This window comes from Mytilus galloprovincialis, chromosome 14 (genome assembly GCF_965363235.1).
Source record: "Mytilus galloprovincialis chromosome 14, xbMytGall1.hap1.1, whole genome shotgun sequence".
Taxonomy (NCBI): domain Eukaryota; kingdom Metazoa; phylum Mollusca; class Bivalvia; order Mytilida; family Mytilidae; genus Mytilus; species Mytilus galloprovincialis.
In genome coordinates, this window is record NC_134851.1 from 44,592,820 (window position 1) to 44,611,310 (window position 18,491).

Here is an 18,491-nt window from a genome sequence, read left to right on the forward strand (position 1 = left end):
TTGTCTATAAGTAAAATGTATGTTGTAATTGTGGTTCGGAAAGTAGAACATGCACAGACTGAGCAATACGTCATTGGAATGCGATTGCAATGCACATCATGTGGTTAATACTGTCCTTACAACACTCGTCACGAGCAATACACAACAATATTGCATCAGTGGGTGGATGTTTAAAGCGATATCAGGATAGCATACACATACAAGCTAGCGATATATGTCGGAATGTATCATAAGTCACCAAATTGCAGGATAAAATCTTATACATGTTTCTAGCTTGTTCTGTACAATTTACAAAACAATGTTTTTCTTCAGTGAAGATGTAGATGATATTTGTCAGTATCGGCCAAGTAGTATGAGACGAAATTTTTATACATCAGGTGATATGTATGCGTCTGTTTATAAAGGTCCAGACAATGAATTCACACACCAGAAAGAGTTTGACAATTCGAAAGATCAAGGAACCAAAGTACGTTTTATTTGACCAATAAAGAAGCTTTCACATTAAGTATATCATACAATGCCTTTCTGTCATCCTCAAATTGTTTATGAACATACTAAATGTTATCAACCTATTTTGTGATAAATGAATGAAAACCATAAATAAATAAATATGAGACTCCTTTTAGTTAAAATTACCTAACATAAGTTGTGTCTGCTATCATGATACAAGTGTCAATAGACGATAATTTTTAAACATGAGTTAACCCCAATGTACACAAAACTATGTTTGCAATTCATGCGTATAACATTTTGGCTAACCGATTGGTACGATTGCTGCTAAGCCTTAACCAGACAATTTACGTGTATATAGCATATATAAATTTGGGAAATTAAAGATGATGAAAGTTTCACAAAAATAGAGGTGTTCGTAGCACATTGTGATTTGCATATTAAAAAAGAGATAAAAATCGAAATCAAACAATTCAAGAACCAAATAAACAGTTTTTGTTATTTTTACAATTTACTTTTAATAAGCTAGATAGTATCATGTGTAAACTACAAAAATACTTCGTATTAAATTAGTTTAACAGCGTCATATACGTACATCCTTTTCGTCATACTTTTCTGTGAAATAATTTTACTGGGAATATTTTTCCAAGTGAAGTCGATCTCAAATAAAATCTAATTATGCTGATATGTCAATCTATGTAGTTGTGATTCAGAATAATACGAGTACTGACTATATGATTAATGAAAGTGAAATTAGACTGTCTCCGTGGTACCAAAGTACAGAAATCATCAATGGAAAAGAGGTAAGAAACATAACTTTGATGGATCGGTGATTGTTTTACGCAGGCTATATATTGCAACGAGAGAAACATAAAAGAGGGAGAATATTGAAGGTTGATACTTAAGCTGTATGGTCTTTATTACTCTTGGTAAATACAGAATAGAATATAATTGTACTTGTAAATTTGTGTCATATGTTACTCCCCGAAAGTAATACAATTAGAACAGGTGTTGTTGATATGTTTTTGCTTGTTTTTGTTTCTGTTTTTCTTATTCATAATTTTGTTTTTTTTGTTTTTCTTATTCATATTTTTGTTTATTTTTGTTTTTCTTATTCATAATTTTGTTTATTATTTTTCAGTTCACAATCAAAAGACCTAAGATCATTCTATACCGATCATCCATGTATGATTGTTAACTGGAGTATATGACATTATTTAAAACAAGGCATATTCAATTTTTCAAACCAATGGCATACTGATGTGATATAGTATAATAAAAAAATATATATATTCCGGTTTAAACGATATTCTATAGATTTATAGATGCAATTGTATACCATATTTGTACCTTCTTTTTTATATGTACCTGTACATTACTGCATGTTAAGTATAGTAAGCTTTCTTGTGAAAAAAATGTTATACATGTAAGTATATGCTGGAAATTTATAGCAAATCAACAATTTCACCAGTTTACGAGGAACTTATTCGTATTCTAACTATACCTATTACAGATAGTATTTATAGGTTGCACTTTGTAAATACAGCTGTTTCTCAAAACACGCCTCTTTTGGGGAGTAATTGAATATTCATAGAAAATTGATTTTGTTTACATACTGGTTCCCAGTTATGCTCCCTGTGTTCCATATCGCAGAGACAGAACTTGTGAATGTTACCAGTAAATAAACACGTGCATATTGTTTACATTGAAATCTGTGGTAACCTTTCATTCGAGGTAGGGGTAGTTAAGAAAATTAGTGTAAGTTTAAACTCTGAGAAGTTCAGGTCATATAAACGTTGAAAATATGCCGCACAGCCCTATATTTTGACCTTTGAAAAAAAATGTGGTGCATATGAACTTTCAATTCTGGGATAAGATTTTTTTCAAAACTTCATAGTAAAAATGGTACAGTTTTAGCCGTAAAAGGAGTTCCTATGGGAAATTGCATTGTCAATATTTACAGTAATGCAACCTATATAGGGTGAAAAAGGGGAACATTCAGAATTTAACCAAATTTGCTTTATTTCACAGATTTTAAAGAAATTAACTCAAATAAGAAGTTTTATAAATATTTAATGAAGATTGATAGAATCCTGGGCCTTAAATATGATGACTCAGCATAAATTCACAGTTTACAGTATGCAAAGTTTACTCAAAGTCCTGGATACAAAATTAAATCATAATATTTGCATATTTGTAAGTTAAATTGTTAAGAAGTGCTTATATTTACTCTTCGCAGTCATTGAAACTCATAGATCCTTCCTGAATATTATTTATGGGGTATTTGTGTCCTTTCGATAACCCAAAAGTAAGCCGCAACACCTAAATATGCTTTTTTGTCACCACGGCATAATAAATACAAGCTAGAAAAACAAAAATATCTCAAGAAAAATTACAATAGTGTGTTCTATCCTGAATATGTACTAAATATTCCAAATTGCTAGAAACAGCAGAATGATTTAGGAAATTTGAGGCCCCAGGGGCAAAAAACATAGAAAATTACCTACCCTCTGTGTCATAAAACAAATAATTTAACTTGTAAATGCTATGATTTTATGATTTTAAAGTTCTTGATATAGAAAACAATATCTTTGCTTGGAAGTTATGCAAAAATCAGATGTTAGCAGTCATCTCTACAACATTTTAAGTGAATTTATATCTCAGACTGGTATCTGCATACATACAACTATTGCAAATATGGCTTTGTTTGAACACTTCTAGTATGTATAGTAGCTAAATTGTGTCAGATATATAGTTACAGATGATACTGTTGTGACAAGAATTCTAAATTGACCATTTGAGGCAGAAAATGTGTCCTTCAATTGACAAATAGGCATACAGTAAGATGTGGACTGGAGATAGAGGCTGGATTTGATACTTTATATAATCTTGAATGTTGTAATGATTGACTGCTAAACATTACATTTATGATATTCTGATATGCTTTCAATATGTTATCAAAACAGTTTTTAGCAGGTTCTAGGCATTTTTTATCAGAAAATATGCAAATAGGGTAAGCTGGCAATAATTAAAGTTTTGATTTCAAATTCTTTAAAAAATTGAAACAGGGGAGGGGGTATAAAATGTATAGTAAAGAAAAATTTAGAGTATACACAGTGATTTCTTTAAGACTTTAATTCTGATAAATGAGTATTAATGTGAGAAAAACTGATTTTAGAGAGTTTTCTATTTGAATAAATGTCTGTATAGGTTGCACTTTGTAAATACAGCTGTTTCTCAAAACACGCCTCTTTTGGGGAGTAATTGAATATTCATAGAAAATTGATTTTGTTTACATACTAGTTCCCAGTTATGCTCCCTGTGTTCCATATCGGAGAGACAGAACTTGTGAATGTTACCAGTAAATAAACACGTGCATATTGTTTACATTGAAATCTGTGGTAACCTTTCATTCGAGGTAGGGGTAGTTAAGAAAATTAGTGTAAGTTTAAACTCTGAGAAGTTCAGGTCATATAAACGTTGAAAATATGCCGCACAGCCCTATATTTTGACCTTTGAAAACAAATGTGGTGCATATGAACTTTCAATTCTGGGATAAGATTTTTTTCAAAACTTCATAGTAAAAATGGTACAGTTTTAGCCGTAAAAGGAGTTCCTATGGGAAATTGCATTGTCAATATTTACAGAAATGCAACCTATATGCGCCACAACCTTAAAAGAACAAGCTATGTATCTATTGTTTTAATTATTGCAAATCAACAGATTGTAAACTTAATAAGCTCAATATAAATAAAACTAAAGACGCTTTAAGTATATGAAACACAGGACTAATGACTTTTACAAAATTCTTCAGAAAAAAAGGAATGAAAATGATAAATCAAGATCTAGGGATATTTTCGAAAGAAATACAATTATTAGTAATGCATGTTATTTTACACATGCTAAATGTGGTGAAATTTTTTTCAAACGAAAGCATATCAAATTAACGAGAATAAATTATTACAAATAAGTTATATGCTGTTTACAAATAAAGTATTGTATTCGTCAGACGCCATTTTCGTATATAATATCTTTATAAGGAAAGGACATTTTTAAGAATTCAATAGCGAGTGATTGGTTAAACCCGAACTAGTTACAATGTGTTTTTTTATGAATTTTTGTCATGGATGTGTAGCGTATCTGTGAATTATCGAACGCCATTGTCACAATCAAACAAGAAAATGGTCGGAGTAACATGCTTTATGACGTGTTGAATTGTTTTCACTTGATAGTATTTATAATAAGTGTTTAACTGTTATATTTATTTTACGATTAAGTATCCATTAGTTCACTGATCTCGTTAATAGGAAAAATAATTGGCTGACCTCAATCAAAATTCAGGTATCTATATTCATATTCAGAAAACAATCTTTGACTGTAACATATTCTTAAGAAAAAAATGACTTCAACGTTTTTTGTGATAATTTAATAAAAATGTACTACAAATGTAATATATAACGTAAAACCTAAATTAATTTATTTTTCCAGACCACTTAAGTTAATGCTGGTTAAGATGGCGTTCATATTGCATATTCTTTAAACCTTCTTTTATTTTTTGGTAAGGTTAGTTTTGCATTTATAACTCTTTCTTTGCACATGTCATACAAGTCTCGTATAAACATATATAATAAAATTGAGAATGGAAATGGGGAATGTGTCAAAGATACAACAATATATAAACAATATATAAACATGGCAATCTTAATGTGTTTGTAACATGTATTTGTATAGTTCATCATAAAATATTGTTTACACTAAACGTGGCAATGTGACCTTTGGAATTGCATACTTTACCGTTTAAACATTGATACCATAACCTTCGAATCACAAAAATACTCTCGACATTTCATTGTGTACATCCTTACGTAAATCTGGTTCAAGTTTTATAGCTGCACTGATTGTCAAAGTAATAGACACATTTACAGTCTTTACTGGCCTGTCAGGTACACTTGAATGACATTCAAATGTTGTTAAACCAGTAAATATATATTTTGGGAGTGTTCGGGCCTAGTTAACGTCCACTGTAACTAAAAGGACGAAGCAATGTTTACACATCAATAGTTCGTCTTTGTTTTGCTAAAATTATTTTTCATATAATATCTCTGTCTTTGATACTATAACCTTCATGACCTTCGAATCACACTACTAATCTCGACATTTCTCATTGTGTACATTCTTTCGTAAATCTGTATCAAGTTTTTTAGCTGCACTGATTTGCAAAGTAATAGACACATTTACAGTTCTTATTGGCCTGTGCAGTACATTTGAATTGTAAACCAGTTAATATGATCGTTTCGGCCTCGTTAACGTCCAGTACAGTAAAAAGGATAACGCAATGTGCATTAATAAATAATGCGTCTTATATATGTATATAATGACTTGTTTGACTCTGAGAGAGAGAGAGAGAGAGAGAGAGAGAGAGAGAGAGAGAGAGAGAGAGAGAGAGAGAGAGAGAGAGAGAGAGAGGAATATTTTATTTCGGTATAAGTCACCAGGTGTACTTTTGATTATTGTTATACAATTAGTTAAACATATGTTACTCAACAGAATAAAATTTCATTTTCTAAATTACAGTAAATATTCTAGATATACATATATATATATATATATGTTTTCATACTACATATGAATTTTAATCGTCATTTATTGTACGTTTCTTTTGAGAATCACTGAAATTTGCAGCAACGTCTCTATATTAAGTGCATATACTAAATTTTTTAAATAGAAATGTATTGTTCTACTAATAATGTTATAATAAATACTTATGGTATTGTTTTGGATAAATTATGACAAAAGAAAGTAATTCAAGCATGTAGAACATTTCAAACTTTCATTAAGTACAAGTACTGGGTATATGCAAACTATTGTAAACTACTGTGAATGGAACAATTTTTATGAATTTATTGACATTTTTAATAATTGAACCATTTTAATATCTACGTTTCAACCTCCCTTATGCTTATTAAAAGACTAATTATAGAGTCAAAATATTCCTGTTAGCAACAGCATGAGTTTTAAACCTACATGTATCATCATTAACTAGCCTTAGTCTTAATGAGCACTTCTTTTTGTTAATTTTAAACAACTTCAGATCCATATTTTGTGCGCATATTCTTCATTTTTATTTCAATGAATCAAACTCAATTCATAAAAGAAAATGTTGTCTTGATGCGTTATCGTCAATTTTTCAGAGAACAAGTTTGGTTGATTATGTACACCGATATAAGAAGATGTGGTATGAGTGTCAATGAGACAACTCTCAATCCAAGTCACAATTTCTAAAAGTAAATCATTAAAGGTCAAAGTACGGTCTTAAACACGGAGCCTTGGCTCACACCGGATAACAAGCTCTAAGAGGTCCCACATTATGAGTGGTGTAAAACCATTCAAACCAAAAAAAATCTAAATTTCAATATAAATAAGAAATATGGCAAATATGATCAACTTGTGCTAACAAAAAAGAAAGTTTAATGAAACTTACAACAATAGCATAATTTAACATTAAAAAAACTTGAACATGTACGTTTTCTATTAAGGAAACAAATTGTCAAAGATTTTTTCACCACATTTAAAGTCATGTCTACAATTGATTGTAGTAAAACAGATTTTGATTAGTATGCGTATCATAAAACATGATAATACAAACTTTCTTCAATTTATCTCGAAAACTGATTTCCTATATCAGTATCAATTTCACTTTTTTCTTTTTCATTATTCACTCATTAAAGTATTACGTCTATAACCCCTCTACAAAGTACATCTGATTGGAACAAGTCACTTAGGCTTCTTCTACAATAAGAACACCTCAAAATTATTTAGTTTTTGAAAAAAAATTTGCCAATTTCTATCCGTTTGAAATCAATATAACAGGTACTATTAATACATGTATGTGTTAATGTGTTTCTTCGAGTTCATATGTAAGTTTATAGGCAATGTATGTCGGAAACTTAAATCTAATCTTTAAAGGGATAGTAGCTACGATTTTGACAAAATTATGAACAAGTTTTAAAGCTGCTAAAATCAAAGATATGTACTAAATATAAGCAATAAGATCGCTAAAATGTTTTCATAAACTACAGAAGTGTTAATAATTGATAATTCATATCGTGTAGTGTGCCTATTCATCTCATTAATTATGCATCGGGTTTACTTCCCGAACTTTGCCGATATAGCGAGTGAGCTAACCAAGATATATATAGATACGAACACGTGCTTTTTGTTTTCCTACATATTTGATAATTACTCTTTATTAAACGTACATATTTGACGCCATTTATCAAATTATGTAAATAAAAATATAACAAATACCGTCATATTATTCCAACCCAAGATTCTCCAACAATGGCGATATTATACACTTGTTATTACATTTGTATGACCAAACCATGCCGATAATGTATACACGTGTTTGTGTGTTAAATCGGGGCCTCCATGAAGGATACACTTGAAGAATAATACTTAAGTTTAGGAAGTTGATTTCAAATTTCTTCTAAGGTAGGAGATTACTGCCCGTAAATTTATAAACATATTTTTGACAATTATGAACACGTTGAGATTTTTTTTCATGTGATCTGGAAAATTTAAGAAATGTAAACATTACGCAAACCGTCGGCTACTTTTGTTTGACTTTGCCTGCGTCGCAGGTGTTTCGAGTGATTTTAATGACCGATCTCATCGACGTTTTTTTATTTTTAATTTACATTAACTTGTCTGCACCTCTTTTTTGTTTCTTTTCTCGCTGAAACTGTTAATTCGCGTACCATTTCCGCGATAACATTCCCCTGTTCGACCATTTTCCCTTCGAGGCACGATGTGCGATTGCGCATTGGGAACTGACGAGTAAAGGTCACATGAATAAGAGGTGGGCTTAACATCGAATTATTATCTATAGATAATAAATAAATGTAGGTGTTAAACGTTAAAAAAACTTCTAAATGCTTAATGGAACGTAACCAGTAATTGTTTTAATCATAATTATTTTACTTTTTGTACAAAATCCGGCATATAGATTAAAAAAGTAATTTTAACGAAAATCGTAGCTACTATCCGTTTAATGACACTTTTGATCAGTACAGCTGTAACTTGTGATTTGTTTATAACAACCTCGATAGACAAACAAACTCCGGGCGTCTTTTAAGTACAAACACCGGGGATGCATAAGGTCATATTTGAGAAAAAATATTGAAGACAAGCAATAATGATATCAAAAAGCTTTCTCTTTGATATCGTATCAAGTGAAAGATAGTGTGTACAAATATAAGGCCCTACTGTAAATACATACAAACCGAAAAATTACAATTGGGAAGCTGAGCAAATATTTTCTTTGGTAAAGTTTTGTGTCCAACCCTCATTGTTAATGTGTCGATGTAAATTAATCCAAGTGACACACATAGCTGTACCTGGTACATGCATATTCTTTTTAATGTTTAACGGGATAGATAGGTTCAACACAGTTACCAAACTTTAAAATAATTATGCGAGGACGTCATCATGATCATCTTAAAAGGCAAAATTGAAGTTTAAGGATAATGCTAGGCTCAATTCATTCTTTATAAAACATGTAAAATGGTCCTTTGTCGTGTATATGAAGGCAGCCTTCTATGCACAGGGGGAAGTTGATCCAGTAGTTTTCATTAAAACATCGAGTGTACACGTGTATTAAAACGAAAGACGTCCTCCAAAGACAACATATATGTTGTCAATTGAGAAATCAAACATCTTAATTATATTTTATTCAGAATATTTTCAGAATAAACCAGAGTGATCTCGTATCGTATCAAGTATAATTCACTTTTCTTAAAGACATGATACTTATATTTCCACGTCGACTTTGGCCATTCATTGTTTATTAAACAAAGTAGAATAAACACTTTCAATTTATCTAATTTTAAGTTTGAAATGATGATAAATTGACGAGTGAATGATAGACAAGTCATTTAATATTTAAATGGTCATTGCAGGCTGAAAGCGTTTTACATTGTATTTATAGTAACATATATTTGATTTACTCAAACCCTATGATATATAGTTTATGAACCCGGCTTTGTTTCGTGGAACACTTGGAGGAACAAGAATCATTTTTGAAACATTTTTGAAAAAACCTAATGCAACTAAAGTGGCCAATACAGAGACGGAACATCCAGTTGGTTATCTTTGGTCGTTATTCCAAACAAACATCGAACAAACCCATGAGTATATCCCCTTTGGTAAGTGTCCTGAAGGGTTTATTTAATGTCAATTGTCAATACCTAAGTCATTAACCAAACAGTTTATATACGGCAACTGATGCAACTTAGGTATTATTATAACAGATATTACAAAACATTGGGTTTTCAAACATTGCTGTAGCATGCATATTCTTAGAACAATTAACATTGTCTTATTCTAAAATATATCAACGCCATAAATACCTTAATCCATTCGGGAGAAGTATTTGAGTATCTGAACAAAGTCACACTTTGAATATGATCGAAAAGTGAAAGTAATCTGACAGGACAGACTCGTATGTAAATTACATGGAGCAAAGTCTAAAACTGTCGACTTCATCGTGAACAGATTTTAAACTGATCTATCGTGCAAGTTCAAGCAATTCCGTTTTCAGTGTGAAGCTTTAAGGTTAGAAATACTAATGATAGCTGTTTTATTATATGCACTAATAGATGGTTTGGTATACAAAGACATTGAATAAGTAATATCTTGAATACATCTTCAAATAAAAATATTTTATTTTGTAGATTGGTTGGTTAAATCGAATCCATATAATTGTTTTGTCCCATTAAAACAAACAAACATATCAAAATTGTCTAATCTATCCCTGCAATTATAATAATACAAGTTCATCAGTTCATGTATTAACTAACTTTCAGTTACCACGAATATGTCAATGAAACCAATCAGAATATCTTAATTGCAGTACTGTATCTGATTGGCCTCATTGCTCATGTGTCGTCTTCCGGATGTGATTTTTTACTGAGTCTTTATAGTCATGGCTGGTAATGCATCCATACAGCTCCTACTAAGACTCTGTAAAACGTCATCTGTGTCTGAATAGAAATTTGATGAACCAGGGGTATTTCAAAGAACGTCTCTTCTTTTTTCTAAAAAAGTTCATCGGAAGGTACTAAGACCTTGTTGATAAATATTCCGTATCTACTTCAAAAATTATACATGATGGTCTTGATGTATAGATTCTGCGTACTAATGTTGTTTATCATCTTTACAACGTGTTTTATTGTTCTTTCATTTGTCTTTGTTCTATTATTAATATTACTTTTACTGTTGGATTGTTTTATGTGATATTCATTTAACGTGGCTCGGTACTCAAACATCCCATTAATGTGATTGTATTGTCTTTCATTGTTTGCTGGTGTGTTTTGTATATGCGACCTTTGTATTTCTTTGGTTCTTATAACGTGACTCTGTACTTTTAAAGATCCCGTCAGTATGATATTGTTCTATTTTATGTCATTATGATATATTTCTATTATGAACTACAAAATACGTTGAACCACAAACGTCAAAATTATTCAATCGCGTAGTGGAATGAACTATTTGTGGATTCTTATAAATTCTATATAACTTTTGGACTATTTTAAATCTCGGTCTATTTCTGAAACTAACCTCCACTACTGGAACAACAGCCCATGAAAAGGCCGTGAAATGTCTGTGAAAGAATAAGTTTCACGGCCCACCGTAATTTAACTGTGACAAACACTGTAAAAATCACCAGCATTTTTACGGATATTTTCACGGCAAATCTACGGGGCATCGTTCCAATAGTGCCTGTATGCTATCATTGCCTATGTGAAATTGAAAAATTATTTGTATATACATTGAACGACAAATATATGTGACGTATAACATTTTCAGACACGCGAACAAATGAATGTGTTTGTAGATAGATGTTTTTTTTTGTGTTCTGTCAAATTGTTCCTTTTAAAATTGTTACACGACGATGACTGCTGTATCCATATTTTGACTATTTTATTTAATATGTCTGTTTAGTTCACGCATCAGTGTAAATATAACGGAATTTTATGAGACTGTCATCAAAATGAGAGGGTTAGCGCTATGAAACCTGTTTAATCCAACATTTTCTACATTTGAAAATGCCTGTATCAAGTCAGGAATATGACAGTTCTTGTCCATTCGTTTTTGATGTGTTTTGTTCTTTGATTATGCCATGTGATTATAAACTTTCCGATTAGATTTTCCTCTGAGTTCAGTATTTTTGTGATTTTACTTTTTGCCATGAAATCACTTATGATGAAATAATTGTTAGATACGGTTAATATAATATAAGCGTACATGCAGAACTTTGTGCGTTGGATTATTATCAATACAATGCCTGTCCTTTATTTCTATATTCCTCATGGTTGTTTTATTGCTGACACTTCATCGTTTTACATTACAATCTTTTTCATAATACATGATTCAAACTTGTCAACACAGCTGTGAAGAACAAAAGCTAAATCCATGATTTGTTTTTAATATGTCAATTTATCAAAACTATATTTAGAAAACTTATATTTACATAGGGTTTTTGACAGATTTTGTTATAGTTTTCATTTAAATTTGGCCATATTTATTAGTTTAATTGGTGTTAAACACATCTTATTATTTCCCATGTGCATGACTTACTTTATAATGTATACGACGCGATATTGTTTTGTTTTTATTCATCAATTAGATGGTAATGATCTTGTTGTTAACAAAAAAGAAAAAAATAAGAAGGAAAGATATTTGCTTTTACTGTGAAAAGTATAAGTTATCGACTAATTGTGTGTTGCCTTTTGACTGACAGATATACAAGATACCATGTGATTAGTGTCTCGAAGAATGGCGAAAAATACCATAGGGTCATTCAAACTGATAAAAGTTGAATATAAACTGACAACACCACGTCTATAAAAGAAAGAAAATATCAAAAGACAACCAACAGTACACCAAAATGCAAAAAAGAAAAATTTAATAACGCAAAACACGAACAACAACGGAACTGGGGGTAATTTAAGGTTATCCTGGAAGATTAGCAACTTCTCATATGAACAGTTGGCAAAACACATTGATTAGATTGTCATGGACATTATAGTTTGCTTTTCGGTGTGAGCCAAGACTCCGTGTTGAAGACCGTACTTTGACCTATAATTGTTGTTTACTCTTATAAATTGTGACTTGGATGAAAAGTTGTCTCATTGGAACTCATATCACATTGTCTTATATATATTGACTTCAAATGTCATTTGTCTAGCATGAGTATTAATAAAGATCATACAAAACAGATTAATCATATGCATGTCATTGGTATTTTTTTTTTTATTATTAAAGGAGTCATAACAAGCAAAAATAAGATTACCTAAGTACAGATTACAATACACATGCTTATAACTCTATATAACAAAATCATTAGATAATAAAAACAAAAATTGCCAATGCAATCTATAGCAAATGACACCCTGGTCTGCTGATTGACCCTAAACAGCAGCCATTTTGAAATTGACAAACAGTGATTTCCGATATATGCAACACAACAGATCTTTCAGTTGGTTTTGACAGCAAACATGCGATGACATTCCAATAATTTAAAAGTTAAGCATTTTAATCCAACGACTTTCACAAACATATTGTTAAGAAAATAAGATAAACACAATATGACAAATATATGATAGAAGAGTCAATAAGGTTAATCTTATCTCAAGATAAACTGATGCGTGATGTTCCTGAAATTTGTACCTCGAATATTAAACAAAACAAATGTATGGTAAATAAAAAAAACAAAAACACACGGATGCAAATTTTTAAAATAGGCAATAAATGGAATAGTCCAAATGAGCTCCACTTCACTATAAAATTGTCGATCAAAAATACACCTGTATGTACAATGTTAATGTTCATGAACGTTTGGGTTGGTAGTCTCCACTTGGGCCTTACAAATCTTTAATACGGGAAAATTATACATCAAAACCAACCTTACTGCCCATTGCTTTCCAGATGTTTAACTTCAACAAACTTTTTCCTTTTGACATATATTTCACGTGAACAATAGCATGAATTAATTTAACCATTTGTAAAACAATAACTCCTTAAATATTGAAATATTTGAAATATCAAATACAAATTATAACTGTTTCTCATTGCCGTGCATTAATACGATAATATAAAATCACATGTTGGGTCTAACAAAAAAAGGACATAGGCACGATATATTTACCTGCACGTTTTTGAGAGTGTTTACTTCTCTATTTAAATATCATAGATAACGGAACGTAAAAAAACCCCCAAAAAACCAACATAAATTGCCTGTGTCATTAAATGTTTTTGATATATGAGAAATAAAACATTTTGCTGGAAATGGGTGTCTTAAGATTTTTCATAAATGTTATTTTGGGACCTTTTTTTCAAAAACAATGAACAAATGTCAATTATTCTAAACGATTTTATAAAATTGCTTTTAAACGATTTTTCATTTCCTATCGTTAATTATCCATTTTTAGATGGTGACGTTCCCTTGCCACCATCTTACGGTGTTTATATATCTCAACTTGTACGATTCGCTCGTGTATGTAACAATGTTTTAGATTTTAACGAGAGAAATTTATGTATTACTGAAAAATTATTACACCAGGGTTTTCGATATCACAAACTAGTAAAAACATTTACTAAATTTTATCATCGGTATAAAGACATCATTCGTAAATATAGCTCAACATGCAGACTTCTTATACGTTCAGGTATTTCACATCCAATTTTTTATGGAAATATTCTTTATAAAGCACAAAGGTGTCAGTATTCACCTCCGAAACTTACAAAACCCTTGAATAGACTTATTAAGAAGGGATATAATTACGATACTGTTGTCAAGTCATTAAAGATTGCATATTTTGGCGTTAATATTGAGTCACTGATAAGGTCTTTGCGTCGGAACTAAACACATTTATTCTAAAAACAGTTGTTGGCATGACACGGGTTATGTTCTTCTCATATATGTTATGATGGTATGATACTAAACCCCTAACGGGAAGGATTGTGCCTGATGTTCATATGATGAAATCATAATCTTTCAGTCAGTTTAATTGAAGTCTGGAGCTGGCATGTCAGTTAACTGCTAGTAGTCTGTTGTTATTTATGTATTATTGTCATTTTGTTTATTTTCTTTGGTTACATCTTCTGACATCAGACTCGGACTTCTCTTGAACTGAATTTTAATGTGCGTATTGTTATGCGTTTACTTTTCTACATTGGTTAGAGGTATAAGGGGAGGGTTGAGATCTCACAAACATGTTTAACCCCGCCGCATTTTTGCGCCTGTCCCAAGTCAGGAGCCTCTGTCCTTTGTTAGTCTTGTATTATTTTAATTTTAGTTTCTTGTGTACAATTTGGAAATTAGTATGGCGTTCATTATCACTGAACTAGTATATATTTGTTTAGGGGCCTGCTGAAGGACGCCTCCGGGTGCGGGAATTTCTCGCTACATTGAAGACCTGTTGGTGACCTTCTGCTGTTGTTTTTATATTTGGTCGGGTTGTTGTCTCTTTGACACATTCCCCATTTCCATTCTCAATTTTATTATACAAATTGTGGATAACAGTAACAAAACATGATCAGTAAACATTTTCCAGGATTGTTCAAACATGTAATTAAATGAAGCTACCTATCGAACACGAGTTTATTGATACATAAAAATGTGTTATATTCACATAAAATAATAGGGGAATCATCATTCTTCATGCTCTACTTTCCAATATTTCATTTAACTTCTGGTTCACTTGCTTGCATAGTTCAGCAATTTCATTCAGTTTGTAATCTTTATCTGTGGAAACGTCTGACATTGGATAGAATTTTCTTGTCCTGAAGAAGATAAACCATAAACAGTTTTAAATGTTTAAACGAGCAAACCTATACATGCACGCATGTGTAAAAGATTTAAAGATCTGTATACACATTGGTAAAATACTAACAAATTTCTACGGCGTATGCATAATAAACGCACACAATAACCGATTAAACAAACCATACACCAGTAGTATGCGTCAGCTGATTTAAGATTAGCTACCGATAATAAGTAATGACAAAGACTACCAATTAAAATACGTATTAAATGGCATGTAAAATGGTTTTGAGAAATGACAGAAATATACAAAACGTGCTTTCCCTATTATCAAAGAAGGTGATTTTTGCAAGTCAGAAATTTAAAATTTGAAAGTAACATATAATGTCCCTGTTTGTCTTCCTTATGTTTCTTGATGATAGGTTGATATAATCATACCATCCTGCAGTTTGAAGAGGTGCCTTCTATTTTTGTACATTTAACGAATAGCTCATTGTAGTTAGCCTTTAAAATTGTCATACCGTGGTACTGTCGATACATAGCTGTCATCAATTGATTTAACACATTCGTCCATTGCTTTTCTTTTACACTGATCCACTAGTTTAGTCTCTTCATCTAATTCAATAAACATCAATTGTCATTATATTATGGGTATTCGCTAAAAAACGGAAAGTTTACACATATTATAATTAAACTGAGTGTTCAACAACATTTTAACTTTCAACATTTTCTCTTTATGTAACATAACGTTATTTACTGTTGAAAGATACAATGTTCATCACCAATAGTACTAGCTTATACAATCATTCCTTTTATTACCTGGTTCTGTAGGATTAAACCCAGAGGAAAACTAGCTTGACTGTTTTATAATGAATTTTAACAACTCATTTTGGATAGTCCTGTTTTATCAACAAATAAGGACAATGCACATGTAATTAGTTGGTTTTATTAATTTATGTATTTTCTTTAGCAATCACCAATTCAACCTTAATCAATCAGTTTTAAAAAAAGGCATGAAAGACATATACTCATCTGTATGACTTATCCTTTTTGAAAACATACAAGTGTACAGTACGAAAATAAGCAATGCAACCAGTTAAAAGACTCGACTTATCGTGATAAATGAGTTGTAAATATGTTTAGTGTGAATAAAATAAGAAAACCAGTGTTGGTAAGCGTCAATGTTGTATCCTTTTCAGGAGTAAAAAAAAAAGCAGAGGTAGTTGGACTAACTGTAGTAATGACATGAACGGACATTTTAACTACATAGACACACGATTCGACAGTTATTTTCTACTATGCTCGAGGCACATCTATTTGAAAACTGCAGGGTGAAGAAATAGAGAATGAAAAAAAAAAAAGTTTTAAGGTCGTCTAAAGGAATTAAATCCTTGATTGTTATCGTCAGATTTGTGTTTTACCGATTTTGTCATAGTACTCATCGATATTTTACTCCAGAGCCTTCAATCGTATTTCGGAAGATAATAACCATACCGACAGATCTGGTCCCGCTAACTTGTCAGTTCCTAAAATCCTTCATATATTTTTTTTATCTATATTTCTTTTGTAAGGGCCAAACATTTGCATCCTATGGTTTTTCTTTCATATATATACACATTAACAAATTGATGATATCACATTTACTTGCAATCATTGTAATGTTTACAGTACACAGGAAAAAACTAGTATTTCCATTTTTTTTAATCACCCATGAAAATACTTTTGTATGCATGTATATCACATCAAATCAGAATTAGTTATCATGATTATGTAGTATTGTGTGTACATATCTTACTTTATTCCGAGTGTATATAATATCTACTGTTTTACAATACTATTGGTAAGTTTGTATCAACATAAAAATGTCCAAGTGTAAAGGTATTTAAATACACTACATGTACCTGACATATCCAGTTCAAAAGCATTATCAAGTTTGTCGGCCTTCTTGCACAATTTAGTGTAAACGAAAAGTATAAGCATATACAAATAATAAATTATATTCAGTGGTGGTGCGAGAGCCGGTCTTTCGTAATACTCGTGTACAAGCGAATATCTATGGAACCTCCAAATCAATACAGAATTATCTTGAATTTTCTGAAATGTATAACTGAAACGAAATTTGACTTCTAAAACAATTTATCATTGGGAGAAACAAACATTAAATATAAATTGATAGTTTCCTTTGACAATGCTGATCACAAAAGCGATATCAACATAATCAATGTGTATTAGAACATGTAGAAACAAGATAAATTATGCTTCCACTCAAGGAATTAGCTCATCATTTGATAGACCTTTGATTAGGCATAAATAACTAGACACAATTTGACATTGCAACGAATTCTATATTGAGTGAATCTTAGATAAAAAAAAAAAACAACATCAGCAAATGATAATACTTTTTTTTTGTACAGTTGTGGAAACTACATCTAAAATGGCTGCACACGTTCTGGTGTGTGGATCACAATTGTTTGCAATAGTTTAAAGTATATACATATAAGATGTCCTCATTTCATATGTCAGATACTTGATAATTATCCCAGTATCTCAAATTAAAAAAAAAAAAACCTAATAGATTGTGTTTACACAAAAAGTTCTACTCACGAAAACTCGAATCGGAATTTTCTAATTAAGAAACAAATCAATGATATTTGTCTACTTCATATTATATACCTGTATGGAGTTATTTTCGTTTAAAACGATAGGTCATTCTTTCGAAGAATCAACTCGGACAATACCATGTATCAATGAAATATGCCTCAAGGCATACAATAATGACCTGTGTGAGGTCATTATTATCGTTAATGAAAATGCAATCTATAATTTAGTTCAAAATTATTTTCGTCTGATAGTTTTCTATTAAAAAAGGTCTGGTAGGGAGGGGTTATGGAATTTTATCTTACCTCCTGTACATTTCTAGGAATATGATTGGTTAAAAGCGTCCGCGTGGACCGTGTATATTTCATTTTAGGTTAGTACGGAGGCTGGGCTTATTTCATACGCGGTTAATAGTGGTGTTGTGTCCCCTTATATTCCATATTTTTATGTTAAAAAATATATTGCTTTTAAAAAAAAAAATCATTCTTAATATTTCATTCGATTCAATTTAGATTGTTGAAAAGGTAATTACTTGTCCGCGATAAAAATGTCCTTACAAATAACAAAAATATAGCACCTCTCCCTTTCCATAAACTAAGTTGGTACAATATATTAC

At 31.0% G+C, this 18,491-nt stretch overlaps 1 protein-coding gene and 1 long non-coding RNA gene across 2 annotated transcripts in view; one reads left to right on the forward strand and one right to left on the reverse strand.

Annotated features, from left to right (window-relative positions):
- The first annotated feature begins 318 nt into the window (after positions 1–318).
- Positions 319–1,742, forward strand: LOC143058782 (uncharacterized). The gene is made up of 3 exons (XR_012973226.1): positions 319–466; positions 1,164–1,253; positions 1,592–1,742. It is a non-coding gene; the product is annotated as an uncharacterized LOC143058782 (long non-coding RNA).
- A 13,357-nt stretch (positions 1,743–15,099) lies between these two features.
- LOC143058908 (transient receptor potential cation channel subfamily M member-like 2) overlaps positions 15,100–18,491 on the reverse strand; it is a 30,353-nt gene continuing 26,961 nt past the window's right edge. The window contains exons 13-15 of the mRNA XM_076232384.1: positions 17,179–17,384; positions 15,799–15,892; positions 15,100–15,297 (exon numbers count right to left, since the gene is read on the reverse strand). Of these exons, the coding sequence (XP_076088499.1) occupies positions 15,174–15,297; positions 15,799–15,892; positions 17,179–17,384 (424 nt within the window). The 3' untranslated portion in view covers positions 15,100–15,173. The remainder of the gene's footprint in view (positions 15,298–15,798; positions 15,893–17,178; positions 17,385–18,491) is intronic.